This window comes from Canis lupus, chromosome X (assembly GCF_003254725.2).
Source record: "Canis lupus dingo isolate Sandy chromosome X, ASM325472v2, whole genome shotgun sequence".
Lineage (NCBI taxonomy): Eukaryota > Metazoa > Chordata > Mammalia > Carnivora > Canidae > Canis > Canis lupus.
The window spans coordinates 88,004,095-88,024,675 of record NC_064281.1 but is presented as its reverse complement, the minus strand read 5'-3'; the positions used below and the strand labels follow the sequence as shown (position 1 = coordinate 88,024,675).

At 40.9% G+C, this 20,581-nt stretch overlaps 1 protein-coding gene and 1 long non-coding RNA gene across 2 annotated transcripts in view; one reads left to right on the top strand and one right to left on the bottom strand.

Annotated features, from left to right (window-relative positions):
* Positions 1–11,468: 11,468 nt before the first annotated feature.
* Positions 11,469–20,581, bottom strand: part of HTR2C (5-hydroxytryptamine receptor 2C) — a 302,050-nt gene continuing 292,937 nt past the window's right edge. The window contains exon 6 of the mRNA XM_025431462.3: positions 11,469–14,940. Coding sequence (XP_025287247.1) covers positions 14,114–14,940 — 827 coding nt within the window. The 3' untranslated portion in view covers positions 11,469–14,113. The remainder of the gene's footprint in view (positions 14,941–20,581) is intronic.
* On the top strand, positions 14,783–19,098 carry LOC125754648 (uncharacterized). The gene is made up of 2 exons (XR_007409385.1): positions 14,783–14,962; positions 15,918–19,098. It is a non-coding gene; the product is annotated as an uncharacterized LOC125754648 (long non-coding RNA).

Below are 20,581 nucleotides of genomic sequence, written 5' to 3'. Positions count from 1 at the left end.
GGTTTTGGTGAGCTCGCCTCTAAAGTTGGCAGGTCAGCTGGCCACCAATGCCCAAATAGGCTGACTTAGAAAGTTCTAAGAGCTGAAGTTTGAAAAGGTCATGAGTGTCCACTAGTCTGCTAGCTTCAGGGCTGACAGACAAGGTGGGAAAATAGGACAATCAGTTAGAGACCCTGGGTGTGCTATTTTGCAAAGCTAGGAGGGCACAAGATGCCTCAGATTAAGATCCAAGTGCTCGTGGCAAACCCTGATTGGGCTGTTAAGAGGTGGAATCCCTGGGAAAATGATGAAAGTGAAGAGGGGGATGTTGTGATCTACAGTGAAACAGACAAAATGCCTGGAGCCATCTGACCCCTAACACAACGGAAGGCAAAAGCACAGCAAGAACAACTCCAGTCAGTGGGGCAGCCCCCATTTCAGGATATGTTCATAATGAGAGAAGATACTTCAGCTGAACTTATTGATATAGCTGCCAACTTCCAGCAAAATACCAGGAAATGTGTCCAGGTGTGGTTAGTGCAGCTATTAGATATGAGGGTGATGGCATTTCTCTGACCAGGCAGGAGGCAGAGAAGAGGAGCAACATCACCACATACCCTGCCCTCCAGCAGTGCCTGCAGGGCATTCTGGGGTTTCAGGGTACAGGTACTCTCTTATAGATTAGATCATTCTATCTTGCAGGGAGGCTTGGTCCAATGAGAGGGATCTCCCTGGAGTTGTTCTCATGTTTCAGGAACATGAGACCCTGAAAATCTATACTGAAGATACAACAAATTCTTAGGGAAGTGGGAATGAAGCAATGCAATCTGTGTCCCTTTCTTTGGAGAATATGGGGCCATATTCACTGCAGGAATGAAAGCCAAGATTCTCCAGTCTACTCTCAGCACCTGATATGGAATGATGATATCCATGCTGAGCTCAGTTGTGGGACAGAGCATTTATGATGTTGGGCAATCCATTGCTGATCTGGGGGAAACAGATCCCAGGAACAGATATGGGCTGTGGGAAAGGTCCCCAATAGAGGGAATGTTCAGAAAGTGAAGAGGTTATCCCAGTTGGTTGCAAAGGTCTAGTAAGAATAACTATGAAGCAAATGGAGTATGATCTTATCACTGCAGGTAACCTACCTAAACAGATTGATCAACAACCTAACACTGTGTTGGCTGGTCTGGAAAAAGCCTTGAAATCTGAATAGCAGTTTAGACCTGCCCCGTCTGCCCCTACAATCCCTGATATCCTGCCTGGTCCAGCAGAGCCTTCAGGATATAGTCTTATCTGGGGCAGATGCCTTCCACACCCCAGGCATAGGATGCACACCAAGATCACCTTTAGGTGAGGGCCATTGGAGGTGATTAGAGGCCTCATGTTGAGCTCACTATTCACTAGTCCTCCAGAAGTAAACTAAAGGTGATGGCTCTGGTGGATGAGAGTTGAATGTACTCTAATACACAGCAACTTTCAGAAGTTTTCTGGCCTCCTTAGTGCCATGATGGTTACTGAGAGCAAACAGTTATGGTCAGGAAGGTCTTTCTGACACTGCAGATTGGGTATTCTCCTGCTCACTGCCAATGGTGTAACGTTTTTATCTTCCACACCAGAGAACATATTGGATATTGTTATCCTGCAAGGTCAAACTCTGCAAACCTCTGTTGGTGAATTCCACCTCCCAGTTAGAGTAATCAAACCAATGCTGAAGGGAAACACCAACTGGTAGCTGATAAGCCTGCCACCCCAATGAAGGGCAGTAACTTTCAAACAACATAAACTAATTGAGAGGCATAAGGAGATAATAGAAACTTTCCAAGAACTACATTGAGTAGGTATTGTACACCCTGTCCACAGTGCTTTCAACCACCTGGTATAGTCAATAAAAAAGCCAAATGGCTCACAGCAGATGATGGTAGACTATTAAGAATTGGACAAGGCTGTCCCCTCTACCCCTCACCCATGTGGCTGTGCTCAATGTTGCCACCATCTTAGATACCTTGGCCACGGTTCTAGAAATGTCCACACTGTGCTGGATTTTAGCAAATGTTTCTTTCAGTATACTCCTGGCCAATGAGACAAAAGATCAATTTGCTTTCACATAGAAGGGGCAATAATGGATCTTTCGAGTGCTTCCCCAAGGTTATTTGCATCTCCGTACCATATGTCATAGGGTGGTAGCCCAAGATCTGTCCCTCTTCTCCTTTCTAATGTCAGTAAAATGGTCCCATTACGTTGTTGATATAATGTTAACATGTTAAGACTTGGCTTTGCTGCAGTGCCTGTGAGAGGGAGGATGAGCAGTGAACCCACAGAAAATCCAAGGTCCAGGTACTGCTATAAAGTTTTTGGAGTCATCTGGTTGGGTAAGAAGCTGTGATTTATAAGGTGTTAGCCTACCAAATCCTAAGGATATGAAAGAAGTGCAAAGCTTTATAGGGATTTGGGGGTTTGGGAGGACTTTTATTTCTCACTGGCACAGTGCCTCTATCTGTTATGCCACTTGGTAAGAAAGGGCATGTAAAGGACTGTGGATGAGAGTAGCAAGACACCTTTGAGAAGGCAAAAATACTTGCAGAGCAGGTTAAAGTTCTGGCATCACCCAAGCAAGGCTACTGTTTGAGTTAGATGTGTCTGGGATTCCAGAAGGTATGAGTTGGGCACTGCGGCAGAAACAATAGAAAAAGATATCACCCCTAGGATGTTGGTCTCAGCTCTGAATGGGGGAAGAATCCGTTATACCCCCACAGATCAACAGTTCCTAGCAGTATACATAGCGCTCCTCCAGGTAGAGCCTCTCACTAATGAACAGCTCATTGTGGTAAGAACTTTCCTGCCTATCAAGGAGTGGGTTGAAAATATATTCCAGCAACCCACTTCTCTTGTGGCTCAAACGCCTACTCTAAGTGGCATGCCTATTTGCAGCAGAGGAGTGCCTTGTCAACCAGCTACTATCTCTAGAAAAGTAGGCACTACTTTGTTCTGTAGAGTTTGTCCATCCCCCAGATAGTCGAAGCAGTGCATCAAGGACTCTGGTCGCTATTCAGCCCAACACTGACACCATCTGGATAGAAATAGGAACAAACCACAGCAACTAGTGGGCTGAACTCTGCTGTCTAGTTAGTGTTCACTCAGGAGCCTGGGCCTTTAACCCTTTGTACTGACAGTTGAACTGTTCTAGAGAGATTAACCCTATGGCTCAGATAACAGGAAAGTGAGAGGCGGGTGATTATGGCTAAACTCTCCTGGGGTCAGAAAAGATGAAAAAATGTTTGGGTGCATCTGCAAGAGCCTAAGGCAGTCCTTACTGTTTTTCATGTCCCAGCTTATAAGGCACAGACACTCTCTGGCAATTGGGAAGCTGTTGCCCTCTCTTAGGTACAAGCCCTAAAAGTGGATCCTTCAGTAGATACAACAGATTGGGTGTACAGAAAGAGTGGCCAGAGCAGTACCCGGATGGGATGGCACATTGCCAAGGAGGCCAGATTACTCTAAAAATATACTGACTGTTTATGACTGACTGTTAATGCAATTAGAGCATGCCCTGTGTGTTCTAAGCAATGCCAAGGAGTTTGGGGCCAGCCACCAGAGTTCCCAGCCAATGAGGCATTGGCAAACTGCTTATATTGGTCCCCTCCCTCTGAGCCAGGGTTCTAAATGTGCCTTGGTTTGTGTGAATGCTGCTTCTGGCCTAACTCAAGCTTTCCCCTGTCACTGTGTAAACTAGGCCACCACCATTAGGGGATTAGAGAAGCTGTGTGTCACGTTTGGAAACCTTCATTGAATAGACAGTGAATAGAGGTCACATTTCAAAGGCATGATGTATAAGGCTGGGTGAAAGAATATGACATTAAGTGAAAGTTCCATGCCCCTTATAATCTGCAGGTAGCAGTGGTGCTAGGAAGGGAAAATGGAATATTAAAGCAGCAGATTAAATTACTAGCATAATAAACCACCTTGGCCAAGTGTACTGAAGTACAGTCCAGGCTTTAATACATTTGAATGACCAACCAGTAAAACCCATATGCCATACTGGAGACCACTGTCAAAGCACCCAGTACTGTTGAAAGTATGGAATTGCAGGAGACAGCCATTGCCCTGACTCTCACCATAGATCAACAAGCTCTGCTGCTGAGAACAAGTCCCATCATGCCCATGAAAAGCATTTTCTACTGACATTTGCAATGGGATGTCTTGCTGGGATGGGTGAGTTACTTTGCACTCCTGGGTGAGGGGGAGCTACTCAATCTCCAATGGGATCTTGTTATCCTGCTCTAAGCCACACCCATTGAAATGCACTGTACTTGGAATGGAACATGCACAGAGGGGAGAAGATAGTGGTCTTGGTCTGGCATATCCCACCCCTGGACCATCTCCTCATGGGTGACAGCAGTGCTTCCACCAGCCAACTTGTATGTCATATACGACCTGTCACTTTCCTAAAGCTGCAGCCACTTTAACATCTAAAGATCAGGCCGCAAGTGTAATTCTTATGGAAGGGGAAGACCTTCTCATACAGTTTCCTACTAAATATCTGGGATCCCTGGGTGGTCCAGCGGTTTGGCGCCTGCCTTTGGCCCAGGGCGCGATCCTGGAGACCCGGGATCGAATCCCACATCAGGCTCCCGGTGCATGGAGCCTGCTTCTCCCTCTGCCTGTGTCTCTGCCTCTCTCTCTCTCTCTCTGTGTGACTATCATAAATAAATAAAAATAAAAAAAAACTAAATATCTGTCTTTTTGATGTTAGACTACTGCTGTTCCTGTGATGCCCAATGACCATGGGATGAGCACCTGATGGACATACTTTCATACAGGAAACAAACTCATATGCCTGACAAAGAAATCAATTCATTCGTTGGGTATGTGGACTGCTGCCCTTCTCTAGCTCCTCAGGACTGCCATGATAGTATTGCCCCTCCAGGAAAGGGATTTAAAGCAGTACATTAAAGAAGAACAACACTCTTCATTCACCTGATATTACTAATACTGATCCAGAAACTTGGCCTATGGCATACACTGTCAATGATACTGGGCATGGGTATTCTTTCTTTGTCAAAAAAACTAAAGGCAGCCCATAAAGTTGCTGACTGGAAAAGTCCTAGAAATACTACCATCAGAGCCATGGATGGCTATGCTCAGATTTGGAATAGGTTTATTTGGCTTACTCTGGGTTATAGACATTTGGGCACCTGGGCACCCCTATGTTGGGAACAAAAAAAATTACTCTAAACAGAATCAACCCAACTCTACTAGAAATATGGAATGAATACCACTGGAACTGTGTAAATCATTCTGTCTTATTAAGGGATAGGGACTGCCTTGGCACTGATTGGTTGTGCTGCCCAGGTATTTATTGGATAGCACCAAATGGATCCTAATGGTTGTGTGGAACAAATCTTTGGCCATGGCTTCCACTTGAGTGGTTGGGCCATTGCACCCTGGGTTTCCCCTGAGCACATGGCAAAATCTGCCTCATAGTAATGATGGTAGCCAGCCCCTCTCCTTTTAAGGTCAGATGGGCATGTTCTTTCACTGGTGTACTCATTTGGCTGCCATTTTTGTTCCCTCCATTAGCTTGGAGGATACTATAGCACATATAGAAGCTCTTACTAAATTCATTCAGCAAGCCTTGAATGATAGCCAACAAAGCCTATCCTTACTGAACACTGGAATGACTCTAATAAAATTATTATTTACATTATTATTACAATAATAATAATTATTACATTATTACTGCCTTGCAAGGAGGTACCTTTGCCATTATCCAAACAAAATGCTGTGTGCTCATATTTGATGAGTCTGCTAGTATATTATCTTAATGAAATCATGTGAAAATACAAGTAAACACCCTGAGTGATTCAATCCTGAGCCTAGGGGACTTAATAAATCAATGGTCCAGATCACAGGGCTTTTGGTGAAACAAGTTGTCATTGAGATTGGGAATCATCTTAATCAGTGTTTTCTCCTGTGTGTGCTTATATTGTTGCTGTGGTATCTGACTCCAACATAGCTAGATAGCCACCAAAATGCCATATCTATGATAGTGAAATCCCTTGCTGACCATTGAGGGCACATTGCAAAAGAGGGGAACATATGAGATTATAAGAGCTGGTCATGAAAGATGTAGCATTGGGGAAGTCAATTGACAAGACATGACCACTGGTCGACCCATGAGCTGGACCCAAGCAATCAGAGGCTACTCACTTAATCCCATGTCCTTGGAATGTGGGTTCTGCTTTCTTACCCTGCTCCCAGAGGCTGCTCCAAGGACATAGCCTTGAGGATGAGTTGAAAACGCCTGCCTGGGGCACCTGGGTGGCTCAGCAGTTTAGCACCTGCCTTCCGCCCAGGGCGTGATCCTGGAGTCCCCGGATCGAGTCCCACTATCGGCTCCCTGTGGGGAGCCTGCTCCTCCCTCTGCCTGTGTCCCTGCCTCTCTCTCTGTGTCTCTCATGAGTAAATAGATAAAATCTTAAAAAAAAAAAAAAAAAAGAGGGGGAGAAGAAAACGCCTGCCTCATATACGTGACTGAATCCATTTGAGGCCTCCACAGAAACTTTTAAGATGTGGCGGCAGGGTATGGAGAGCTACTTGTTGTGCTGCCACCCAAGACAAGCCTTGTATTTAAGTTCCCTTTACTTACTAAATCTGCCTTCTACCAACCTGGAGTGGCCTGCCTCTTTCTTTGGTCTGTCCCTACCCTGAGTATAGGGGCTGATTTCATATTACACCTGAGAAGCTCCCAAGGAGATTATAAACCAATACAGTGGGACACTAAGAAGGAGTCCTATGGCATATTGGGGACAGCACAGGCTTAGAAACCAGACTGTTCACTCTGCTTTTTCTAGCAGTGTGACTTAGGTGAAGATCCTTTACCTCTCTAATTCTCAGTTTCCACAAGAGCAAAGTAGAGGTTTTAATATACCAATATATCTACTAAAAGCATGTTTGTATTTGGCATATTGTCATTGCTCTATAAATGATGATTATAATAAAATGAATAATGTTAACCTTAAAAATAAAAATGCCAGTTATTTTACCAGCAAAAACGGGTTTATTCAGGAGTATCAGAGAATTGCAATTTGGGACAAGCAAGCTATGCCAAGACCCTATATAGGCAAATCTGGAGAACAAAGGAGAGGAACGATCTTTTATAGAGGGAATTGTGGAGTCCAGAGGGTTGTTATAAACAAAAAGTTCGCTGGCGTAAACTGAGAATTTGAAGTATAGTGACTTTTCATTGGCTGACTTGTGATTGTCTCCCATTGGCTAGGCTGTTGCTGGATAGAGAATGAGAGAGAGAGAGAGAGAGAGAGAGAGAGAGAATGAGAGAGAATGAGAGAGAGAGAGAAAGAGAGTGAGCATAGGCAGCTGGAGTGGCAGGCAGAGGGAGAAGCAGCCTCCCTGCTGAGCAGAGTGCCCGATGTGGGGTTTGATCCCATAACCCTGGGATCATGACCTGAGCTGAAGGAAAACACTTAACCACCTGAGCCACCCTGGCACCCCCGCCCCCCCAACTCCATTTTAAATGAGGTTTCCTTCTATTAATTTTCACAATAATATCATGATAGTGTGTAGGGAGTGGGTCAAATGAAGCTAGTTTATGTGTGAGGTTTTAAGACAGAGAGGTAAACAAGGGCTGATCATAAATTTTCTTTCTGTGTCTTTCAATGTTGCTTCTCAGGATCTTAGGTATAAGGTTAGAGGTTTAGAAGTTAGAGTTAACTCTAAGAGAAAGTTGAAGGCAGGAGAAGCACTGGAGTTCATGAAAAGGGTAAGGGCTATAGATTTGAGTAATGTTAGAGTTTGCTGAAAAACAGGATCATAATTACAGGTAATGACAGGATTTAGAGATAAGAGTTAGGGTTAGAATTAATTATAACATTAAGGGCAAGAGTATGATTAAAATATAGAGATATTTAAAGTTAAGGATATAAATAATGTTATAGGTAAGGTGTGAGAATATATGAGCAGAGTCAGACTTAAATTGAAAATTAAAGGTAGGGTTAGCTTTAATGGAAGAAAGAGGTCCACAGATTTCCCTTCCCTCTGCTACAGGGAAGTATATGTAAAGATGTAGCCTCTATCACCACTTCTTTTCTGGAGTAGTTATGATGAAAAGAGGTTTCCTGGCAACCCATCTTGAACATGGAGTGTGGACACAAAACGAGCTTTTGCATTGTTAAGCCACTGTGACTTTGGGATTGTTCTTTACTGTAGCTTATCTGAAGATACCTAGATAGATTCCCAAAGTTAAGATTCCTAGTAAGCTGTTGATTATGAATACCTTCAATAAGAAGAGAAAACACAGGGGTGCCTGGGTAGGCTCAGTCGGTTAAGTGTCTGCCTTTGGCTCATGATCATGATCCCAGGGGTCATAATCCCAGGGATCTGGGAATGGCTGTGTTGGGAATCCCTGCTAAGCAGGGGGTCTGCTTCTCCCTTTCCCTCTGTTCCTCCTCCTGTTCATGCTCTCTCTCTCTCAAATAAATAAATAAAATCTTTTTAAGATTTTTTTAAAAAAAGAGAATCACATATATAAACATACTGGCATACCTTGTTTTATTGCACTTTACCTTACTGAATTTTGCAGATACTGCATTTTTTCCCATTTGAAGGTTTTGTGGTAACTCGGTGTCAAGCAAGTCTATCAGCACCATTTTTTTTTATTAGCACCATTTTTTCCAACAGCATTTGCTCACTTCATGTCTCTGTGTCACATTTTAGTAATTATTGCAATATTTCAAAATTTTCATTATTATTTTATTTGTTATGTAATCTTTGATCAATGATTATGACTCACTGAAAGCTTGGATGATAGCATTTTTTAGTGATAAAATATTTTTTAAATTAAGGTATGCACATTGTTTTTTTTTTCTTTTAAAGTCTTTTTTTTAATTTTTTTTTTTCATTTATTTATGATAGTCACACAGAGAGAGAGAGGCAGAGACATAGGCAGAGGGAGAAGCAGGCTCCATGCACCGGGAGCCTGACATGGGATTCGATCCCGGATCTCCAGGATCGCGCCCTGGGCCAAAGGCAGGCGCTAAACCGCTGCACCACCCAGGGATCCCTTTTTAAAGTCTTTTTTTTTTTTTAATTTTTTTTTTTTGCACATTGTTTTTTAATGACATAATGCTATCGCACCTTTAACAGACTACATTATAGTGTAAACAGAAATTTTATATCCACTGGGACACTAAAAAAGTAATTTGTTTCACTTTATTGCAGGGTTCTGGAAATGTACCTACAATGTTCCCGAGGTATGCCTGTATGTCCTTTCACCTCCATTTGCCTTGAAGTGATAGCCAGGTTCTTTCCTGGTATTTATGTAGGTACTGAACTAGGTGGTGAAACTTTTCTATCCAACAAATATACTATTTATTATGGATGATATGCTACCGGTACTACCAAGATTCCACCTTCAGGACTGAAGGGTTTATTCTCAGAATATTGGGATGATTGTGGACCGATAGCTTTTAGCTGTAAGCCTTCCTTAGGAGTGGCCTTTGTGGAATAGAGTAGCCTGGCTTAAGGCATCTCTCTTGGGGGCAGTGGAGGTATAGAGGTTTGCCCCCCTCGCTTTAACTTGGGACAACTCTGAAGGAATATCAGATTCAGAGCTCCCCACGGGAATCAGCTGAGTGTGATCCTTGTTTTTGCTATTTGCACCTCTTAATTGTCTTTCCCCTGGTGCTGTAGTCATTGAGTACATGCAGAATTAGTCAGGAAGTGCGATACTTTCTGATTGTGTTTGTCTTTGTGGACGTAGTTTACAGGATTCAATGTAACTTGCAAAGAAAATGAGGTGAGGTGGTTTATTTTCCCCTCCAAAGGTACAGGAATCCTTATTGTAAGTACACCATGGTCCAGCTTCTCCCTCTGCCTGATCCTACTTTCTCTCCTTTCCCTGTGCAAATGGATCCTAAGATCACTTCCAAGTAAGCATCCTGCACACCATTTCAGGATTTATATCTCAGGGGAGCCCAACCTATCTCTTACAGCTATTTATAAGTGTGTTATGGGTCACATAATATTTGATACTATGGGATATCATAATACTATGATGCCACCCACTTCTGTTGACACTGTTCACAAAAAAAATACCTCTTTCTAATATATTCAGTTCTCTAGGGGATAACATATGTCTAATGAGAATGTATGAGGAGAAATGGGCCTTAAACTTGTAGAATGCTTTGGCCTAATGGGGAGCTGAGAGACTGTGTGGAAACTGCATTTCTGCAGTGTAGAAATGTATGGCTACTTGTTGGCAAGAAGCAGCTTTCTCTTTTCAGACCATGAAACCTTCCAATTCTATGGAATGAGGCACTTCAGTCTTCCCCTGCCTACTTTCCTTTTCATTGGTAGTAGGAACCGCCATTCTGTGCCATCAGAAATTCCAACCTCTCTCCATTGCCTCCGCTCTTGGGGGAAGAGTAGCCCCCTAGCTTCAGTGCTAGAAGGTATTTCTGGCTACAGGCAGCAATAACCTGGTGTTTCCAGTGACAGTTCAACTTTTATCTCTTGATGCATTCCTAGCAATCAACCTAGTCATAGTTGCAAAGGAACGAGGTATTCCTGCTTTTTTCTCAGGGAACTGAAGTCATGCCAATATCACCTAGGCTCACTCATCATCAGGAAGGTATAAATGTTGAAAGAAAAGGCCAATGTATTTTGCCATCCCAGGTTTCAGGTGTGGAGGAACAAAATGGCTTAGTATAGTGACTCTGACTACAGAGGTAACCAAAGCCATTTGGAATAGAGGTAAATTAAAATGCTACATGACTGAAGAGCAGAGGCTTGTAAGGCCCATTTTGGCATCAGGAACAGGTAATACAATGCCCACAAATACTGATGATGCTCAATACATATCTGTTGAATGTAGAGGTAGCTACTAAGTATTGGGGATAAAACCATTGACAAGATAGACATGGTTCAGGCACCTGGGTGGCTTAGCGGGTGAGCATCTGCCTTTGGCTCAGGTCGTAATCCCAGGGTCTGGGATCAAGTCCCACATCCGGCTCCCCATGGGGAGCCAGTTTCTCTCTCTGCCTATGTCTCTGCCTCTCTCTTTGTGTCCCTCATGAATAAATCAGTAAAATCTTAAAAAAAAAAACAAAGATAGAGTTGATATTTTCTGTTCTGGGGGAACTTGGAGTCTGGTGTAAATAAGATAGTAATGAGGGTACATGAGCCATCTGAGGTTCCTTCTCAGGTAAGGAAGGTAGGATAATTTGAGAGTGCAGTTATTCTGCTCACAAAGGATCAGTGTTGTTGATATTGTTTTGTTTACACCTCTTAATTATTTTTCCTCTGGTTTTGTAGTCTTTGGGTACATGCAGAATAAATCAGAAGAATTTTCTGATTGTATGTTTTTGAACTTAATTTACAGGACACTATTTAATTTTCAAAGAAAATGAAGTGAAGTGGTATATTTTCCTGTCAAGTGATGCAAGGGCAAAAAAGACACGTGACATACTAGCCAACATTTAATAAATTTAATAAATTAATAGGAAGTATCACAAAAACTTGGAATGGATAACATACAGGAACCACAAATAAGACAACACTTTGCAACCACTCACAAAAAGTGCCACTTGATGAAGGAGATTTACAGGAAATAATATAAGGCAGTCTGTTGCACGTGTCTTAAACAGATATACATATATAATAGTACATCAAAATGATTTGTTTGACAGTAAATTCACCACGTTTACATTTATCACATAGACTTTTTTTTAAAACATTTACAAAAGTTTGAAGATTTAACATTGAACTGTAAGATTTATATCCAAATGAGTATATTTGTTTCATACCAAACTGCACAGAACTTACGAATAGCACACAATTTGAGAATAATTACTGTGTTGGGTACTATTAAGTACTACTACTTGATGACATAAGAATTATTAACAAATGTGCTATAAGCTATAATCATTCAACTTATTGCTAGTGCTTTTGAAAATCTGTGGTTTATATTTTATTTCTTTGTAAAACATGTGCTATGAGCTTGCCCTGATAGTTAAGAAAAGAAATCAGATGTTTCCAATTTTCTCTAATACTCACAATTCTTCAGATCTGAATGTGTAGTCATTTTAAGGACTGCTGAAGGATTTTCTTCAGTCCTTTTTATATCACCTACTCTGCCTTGCATTAATACAAATCGATGGATTCATGCAACATACATGGCATACATGCAGGACACCATCTGTATGTGCAGAACTCATGCTCAATGCATGCTGTGTGTCTTCAGACATCTTCGTTTCAGTAGGAATTAGATCATCTCATTCAATTTCATATAATTGTTTTAGCATGCAATTCAACAGAGCTAACAGGCAGGTAGACTTTACTTTCATGGTATATTTGGGCATGCTCAAGCAATTGACTGACATTTGGCAGTGTTGTTAATCAAGTAGAGACTGTATGAGTTTCCCCGAATACAGCAGCTCTCCCACTGCCCCTGTGGCAGACGGTTGGATTTATCTATGCTGTGTGTTGAGAACATAGACCAGGGGGTTTTTGAAATTCAGATTCTGCCTTCAACAATTTCAAGATATTGAGAAGCACACACTCAGGTGTGTAAGTAACTGTCAGGCATAAGAGATAGCATCATGAATTCTTCGGAAATTGGTCCACAGTTGTGTGAAATGGACACACATGGAAATAGTGGAAACACTTGGATACTCGGCACACAGCATAGACTTCGTGGTCTGACTTTAGTGATGCTTGAAAACCTTTCAAGGTTAACAAACTAGTTAAATGGTACTGAATTCTTAGAGCAGCAGGCCCACGAATGAAACGATGGCCAACACTGATTGTGACACAACACTATATTTTAACAAAGATCTTAAACTTCTGGCACGTAATTGTAGTACAATGAAGAGCTTGCCACTTTCACAAATTAGCTGCAGCCTTTTCCTGCACTAGAGAGTTTGGAAGGATCTGAAAATGAGATAAATTTTGTTTAAAATCCAAATGGAAACTCTGTATTTCTGTTTTTCCCAGAGTTCAGTACAAGCTTGTTTTTAATTACTGTTTTTTCACATTCTAAGGGCCTAATTCTGTAGTCCTTAATCAAGTAAAACTTCCAAGGTTTTGATCATCTATGCTTCCAGCACAAGTTTTACTCAAAAATGGACTGCGAAATTGGGTCCTATAGATAGAGGTACCATAATTACGAAAATATTTTAATAAGGCTCAAAATGCTAATTTCACTTTGTGTGTAGCACACGAATTTCCAGGATCCTGAGATCAAAACCCAATTGATGTTGAATCCTGGATTGGGAAATAACTCTGGGATCCTGTTCCCCAGTTTAATCACAGGATTAGGTATTTACTAAGGACCAGAATGAAAACACTAATTCCAGTTTGCTTGTCGTTATAATCAGAATTTGAACATTGTCCTTAAGAAGTGAAAAGCTATTGGTGTATATATCTCGTATCATCCTTCCACTTCTGTAGTCCTGGTTAACCAGCTGCTATGTTAAAATACCACTATGTTTGGGGACGGACATTGCAGTAAAATACCAACACGACATTCCGACAATGTCAAATTTTGCCCCTATATGTGACAACGAGGCTAAGTTCTACCTTTGACTCCCTAATGTGTGTGATAGGGTATCAGAAGGCAGAACCTATCTTACTGTGTTTATGTGTGTAGATGAGCAGAGCAAGAATTTAAAGTGTATATTTACTGTTAACCCAGAAAAGGATTCCACTGTATTTGTTAATTTTGGTGTGGTTGAAATATAAACCACTGTCACGTGCATCATTCTGGTCTCCTGCAAATGCCACCTGAGATGAACATTTCCTTATGCACAAAAGAAAGAAAGAGAGAATGAAAGAAAGAGGGAGGAGGAGGGAAGGAAACAGGAAGGAAGGGGAAGCAGAAACATCAACATTTTATGCATCGAATAATCAAAATAAGTTATTCTCAATCTACTATAAACAGTAAATATAGAACCCTAAATCTCACTATTGTGTGCATGATTGTAAAGTACAGGGTTGCAAAGCTATATACAAAACATTTTTTATGAGACGATGATATTTACATTAGTTATGACGGCCGGGAGAATTCTAGGACCTTTTCCTACATTTGGAGCTTTACCGTAGGAAAAGACTATGCTGCTTACACGCTGCTGATCCTTTCACTAACCACACTGGAGGGATTAACTGGTAGCTCCAAATTCTCCACCTGCATCTCTATACCGGGCTCCTTGTCATTAGCTTTCTTAAGCACCGGTTCGTTGGTGTGCCGGTAAATGTTAACATTGAGCTCCCTTCCGGACAAAGCGGTAGCAGCCACTCTGGGCATCTGTCTCACGGGAGGCTTCTTTTCTGGCTTATAATTGCAGCGCAAATAGTTAGAGAAAGCCCTGCGGTAAATTTTGTTGAAAAGCGTGTACACCAGAGGATTGATTCCCGAACAGACATAGCCAATCCAAACAAACACGTTCAGAAGCTTTTCCATGAGCTTTTGGTTACAGGCCTTCCCGCACAGAACCGACAGAATATTGGTAATGAAAAACGGGCACCACATGACCAGAAACACAAAGAAAACAATGCCAAGGACTTTCGACGCTTTCCGTTCGTTGTTGATGGCTTGCATGGTGCCCCTGGGACGTCGCTCTTTCTTCTTTCTTCGGCGTGGGTTCGAATCTTGGTTTGGGTTGGCAGAGTTCTCTTCCTCCGTGCCGTTCCTCCTGCAGCACTTCAGAAAGTCCAGGTTTATTCTGGGCGGTTCCTCGACGTGGCCGTGCAGTAACATCAGGGCTTGACGGCGAAGAACGTGGATGGTCAGGCAGTATGTGATCACCATGATCGTCAACGGTATGAAGAAAGCGACGAAGGACCCAATGAGAACGAAGTTTGGGTCGTTCAGCACGCATGTGGTGTTGTTGACGAACACTTTCTCTTCATCTCTCAGTCCGATCACTGGGATGGGAACGGACACACCTAAAGGAACAAAGAGAAGAAGGTAGGGGCATTGTTACAGCACACGGAAAGGCTGAACAGGCCTGTGCAGTGGCATACATTCGATGGCATTTTACTGAAAAGTCAGAGCTGCTATTTGTTGAAAGCTATTCATGGCATGTGTTGAGAGTCACAGGAGAGAGCATTCCTGACCTCAGGAAATGACAATTTCTTTCATGCTAGGGATGCCTTCTTCCCAAAGTTCTGTAGGAAGCGAAGAATTCCCCTTATTGCTCGTGTGTGAGAGTGGATTGTGTCTGCTGTGTTTCATTTCTGGGTCCTAGAATTGGCCTGGCTCACAGGGAGCACTCAATAAATCGTTGTTGAATGGATGAATACGTTACATCTCTTAGTCTGAGTGAGTTTTTAGCTGACAGCATCATTCTCGACTCCCTCCTTTCCTGAGGAAAGAGGCTAAGAGGAGGAAATTTGATGTGTGAGCCTTATGGAGCCACAGCCCCGGAGCTCTGGCTACTGGAGGTGGAGAGGACAGTGTGGCCCTCAGCGGTACTGCAGAGACTAGATCTGACCGCTATGCAGGAATAATGATGCATATGCAGAAACTGAGTGAGAGGACTCTTTTTAGCAAGAGTATTTTGTGAGTTGCTGGGCATAAACAACCTCATTTCAAGGGCAAGAGACAGAGTAGAATGCAGAGTTGAGAGAGATGCAGTCTCCCCCTTTCTGTGTGGAGTTTTGAGCATTTGTTGTTTTTTTAAGAATACTGAGAGCTAGTCCTTGTAGGCTGTACCTCCATTAATAAAGAAGCTCACTGGTAGAAAATAGCAACAAGGAGGTGGGAATGGAAGGGGCTCTTGTGGCTCAGTCTCCATGAAAAACCTGGAAATTTTCAGAATTCACTCTGATAGATCTTGAAGAGATCCGGCATCAGTAAGTAGGGATAATTTGCAAGTAAAGTTCAAATTTTTATGTTAACTTATTCTCTCTTGTGTCCCCAGGAAGTTGAAGCCTGGGAAAAGTCAGATTGAACTTTTAGGAATCTACCAGAGATTATTATTCAGAAATCCTGGGCTGGCGGATGTTCACATTGAATTGTAAGCGGAGAGAGAAGTGCTCGCCTACAGGTTGTTGCTGGCTTTAGGGAACACATAGAGAGCTGTGACAAATCTGAAACTGAAAATCCCTTGTTACAGACATAGCCTTAATACCCTAGGTCAGGGAGAGAGTTTGGGCTGGATGATCAAGAGGGAAAAATGGTCAATGGCTCTTTGCTAGACCCTGCTGAAGATGTTGACTGTTATTTACTCTCTGGGAAGACATGAGTAAGAGACAGTGTTTGGAAAGTGATCTGTAAGCCTTCTTCCTGAGACATGGAATTTCTGAAATGACTGGCCTTTTTTTCTAGAGAAAGAGACCAAGTGATGGTGTGAGAAGCAGTAATGTGGCAAGCCTCCTTGGGGTACTAGTACATGCTCAAAGCTCTGAGCCGAGGTGTGCCATTAAGGAAAGTCAGATAGGCCGTGAAAAGCAGAAGACCCTGCCCGCAAAACACATCCTCAGGTAATGCTGTGAGAGATCCAGAGGAAGACGCTGAACTCTGCATGGGGAGGAGCAATGTTTATTAGAAGATAATTTTCACCAAGTTTGATGAAACTGCTTGGAGAAATTTCAACAGGCATTTTGGAGTACAGAGTACAACAGAACCCCACAGGTTACATTCATTTCTTTTTCTTTCTTTCTTTCTCTCTTTCTTTCTTTCTTCTTTCTTTCTTTCTTTCTTTCTTTCTTTCTTTCTTTCTTTCTTTCTTTCTTTTTCTTTTAGGATTTTGCTTGACACAGAGACAGAGAGAGCAGAAGCAAAGGGAGCCACAGGGGGAGAAGGAGAAGCAGGCTTCCTGCATAGCAGGGCTCAATTCCAGGACTCCGAGATCATGACCTGAGCTGAAGGCAGACGTTTAACTGACTGAGTCACCCAAGCACCCCAACATTTCTTAAGTTACAAAAAGGCAGAGAAGAAGGCTGCCAGCTTGTAACGTTAGAACCTTTGTTTCAAAAGTCACAAATAGAAGGGAGTCTTTAGAAAGAGTGTAGATCAGGCTTGCCAGAGGGAAGTCAGTACTGTGTTATCTTCAGTGAAATGTTTTAGTGAAGGGTTAGGCTGTAGGAAGTTTTCTGGAGTTAAGGAAGTAAATAGAGAATTAAGAGAAAAGGGAAGGGTTTCTTCAAAACATAATTTACAAGAGAAAATAATTGGAGTGAGAACCTATAGGTTAAGAGAGACCTAAAATACCCATGAAGCAATTATAATATGTGGCCCTTCTTGGAATTTTGATGCCAACAAACTTTGAAAAACATTCAAGACACAGCTGGAAATTTTGAATAATGACTGGCTTTTTGATGAGATTAAATAATTACCATTTATTAATTTTTAAGAGAGATGTTGATATTGTGGTTATGCAGAAAAATAGCATTTATATTTTAAACATACATACTGAGATATTTATACAGTATTATGATGTCTGGAGTTTAGTTCAAAATAATATGAGAAAGAGGGGAATCCCTGGGTGGCTCAGCGGTTTAGCCTCTGCCTTGGCCCAGGGCGTGATCCTGGAGTCCCAGGATCAAGTCCCGCATTGGACTCCCTGCATGGAACCTGCTTCTCCCTCTGCCTGTGTCTCTGCTCTCTCTCTCTCTCTCACTCTGTGTCTCCCATGAATAAATAAATAAAATCTTTAAAAACAAAACAAAACAAAATAATATGAGAAGGAGAAGTAGATGGAAGTATGAATGAAATAAGACAGTCTGGGGATCCCTGGGTGGCGCAGCAGTTTGGCGCCTGCCTTTGGCCCAGGGCGAGATCCTGGAGACCCGGGATCGAATCCCACGTCGAGCTCCCGGTGCATGGAGCCTGCTTCTCCCTCTGCCTGTGTCTCTGCCTCTCTCTCTCTCTCTCTGTGACTATCATAAATAAATAAATTTAAAAAAAAAAAAAAAAAAAGAAATAAGACAGTCTGTAAATTGATAAATCTTAGAGCTGGATGATGAATACATGGGTCTTTATTATGTAATTGTACCTACTTTTGTAATCTTCGAAAGCCTCCATAACAAAAGTCTAATAATGTTTTGAAAGTTAAAAAGAAAAAGAGAAGACATAAAGGTCCTTTCTGAAGTAGGCGATGAAATCATTATTAGATATCAGATCATAAAGTTCTCCAAGACTTACTGGCACTGTTGACCTCAGAAGTGATTACTTTAGAGCAACAAACTTGGAGTTCTGAGTAGAAACACTCACCACTTTGATATAATTGTAGGAAAGAAGGCTATTTTCTGCCAAAGTGCTGGTAGAAAGACGTATACTTTCTCAGAATCCTATAGCAAGACCAGAGAGGGGTGTAGGGGAACTCCTTCCCTTCCAACCTCTCCCCCTCTCCCATTCCCCAGCAATGTGGGAACTAGAGACTTGGTCTGGGGAAATTGTATTCACTCTGGAGGAATCCTGATAAGTTAGAAAAGTCTACACTCAGGAAACAAGTGCTGGACTGGAGATTCTGCAGAGAACTACAATCTTTTAGAACTACCTGAAGTCTCTGGGGAAGGCCTTTACACACTGACCAGAAGAGTGGAGACCAGCTCTGCAGTGGTATTAGCTTGTTTCTGTTAAAAGATTTATTCACTTTCCTAAGGGACTCTAGGGCCTAAAAATAGGCCTGTGTCAAAGGATAAAAAAGACTGACTCTAGATGAACTGAAGCTGTTATCAGATATGTGAATCCAATTTTATTCATGGAACCTATTTGTATAATTTTATGTACATTGAGTAGAGTGATTCCAAAGCTGCCTTTTACTGAGTCATTCTTATGTTCCAGGCACTGAGCCATGCATATCAGTGATATTATAGATGTAAACTACATTATCTCAATTTGGTTAAAGACTCTGTAACACAGATTTTAGCAAAGTAGCTTAACCCCTTTACCAAATTTATGGCATTATTAGTTTTCCTTTTATTATTTTTAAAAGAAACCACGAATGCAATCAACAAAACAAGAAGAAACTCAAGATTTTTCAACAATATCTGGAAATTATAAAAAATTGCAACAAATGAAGCAGCATTAATAAAAATATATATTGCATGGTTATCTTGTTTAATACTTAAAATAATTAAAAGTATGTGTTAACAGTTCTCAAAGTGTTATTTGAGGACTCTGGGGGCTGCTGAGGGTCTTTTAGATGGTTTGCTAGATTTCTTTTTTCTAACTATTTATCTTTAAAACTGTGTTTTCTTCATAAATTTCAACCTAAACAACACATTACAAATTGAATGCTGGTACAAATATGAGAATTCAACTATCTTTCTATAAACTTAAACATCAAAGAGATTTTCAAAAGTGTAAAATATGGTTTTCATAAAAATGTTATTTAGGCTAACATTAAATGGGTTTATTCTTGTTATTTAAAATGAAGCAATTCATAGTTTAAATGTTTCTCAGTTTTAATTTCAAATACAATAAATATCAATAAATATAATCCATAGAAACAAAAACTTTTTGGGGTCTTCAATTATTTTGAAGAGTATAAAGGGGTCCTGATACCATTGAGTTTGAGAACTGCTATTCTATGTTAATCAACAAAGTTATTTCAACCCTGGAGAGTTAAGTTCAGCAAATAAGTAAAGTCTTCCTTAGTATTTTAAATTTGTCAAGCAGTGGAAATTCAGGAGATATTATAATGTCAGATAAATATAAAACAACATCAATAAGAGCAACAAACTACATGCACTATCTTATTCATTCTTGTAAAAATTCTGAAAGGCAATGGTATTTGGTGAAGTTAACTTCAGAAAAGTTAAGTAATTTTAATAAGTATAATTGGAGCAATCTTTGATATTTTTGAAGCCTTTGAGTTGGCCAAAGAGAAAGAGTGAAAATGAACTATCATAGAAGATACCAGGTACATTATAACAATCACAGTAATAATAATTACCTTTTATTGAGTGCTTCCTATTTGTCATACACGGAGACAAGTATTTTTTGATTATTATATATTTTCACATATTATCTTAATCCAGACAAAAAATATAGAAAGAAGGAATTATTAACTAGAATCACTTAATCTTTCTGAAATTAAGTTCAATGAATCTTTATCAGTCTTCTTTAGAATTTTAGAAACAGCATAAATAAGTTATAATTCACATTCTGCTGAAAATATAAAGTACTACTTCAACCAATAAGTAGTCATTTTGCATGCATTATCTCATTTAGTTCTCAAAAAACCCTAAAAAGTGGTTATTTATTAAGATTACTTAAACTCAGAGAGACAAAAATACTTTCAGTAAACATATAGGGTTAGCACTTTAGAAACATTTAATTCACAAACAGTTATAGTTTAAGTCTTTATTGAAATTATCATGTGTTACTACTACTATGACTACGACTACTATTATGACTATGACCACTACTGCTACTGCCACTATTGCTACTCCTATTATTCATTGAGTACTCACTGACTCTGGTACTTTATCTGCATCACATATTTTACATGCATTATCTCATTCCAGCCTCATAAAAACCATAAAATAACTTGATAAGTTTATTTACTTCAAATAAGGCAAGTAAATCCAGAAAATATATAAAGATGTTCCCATTGTTTCTAAAGCCTCGAATTCA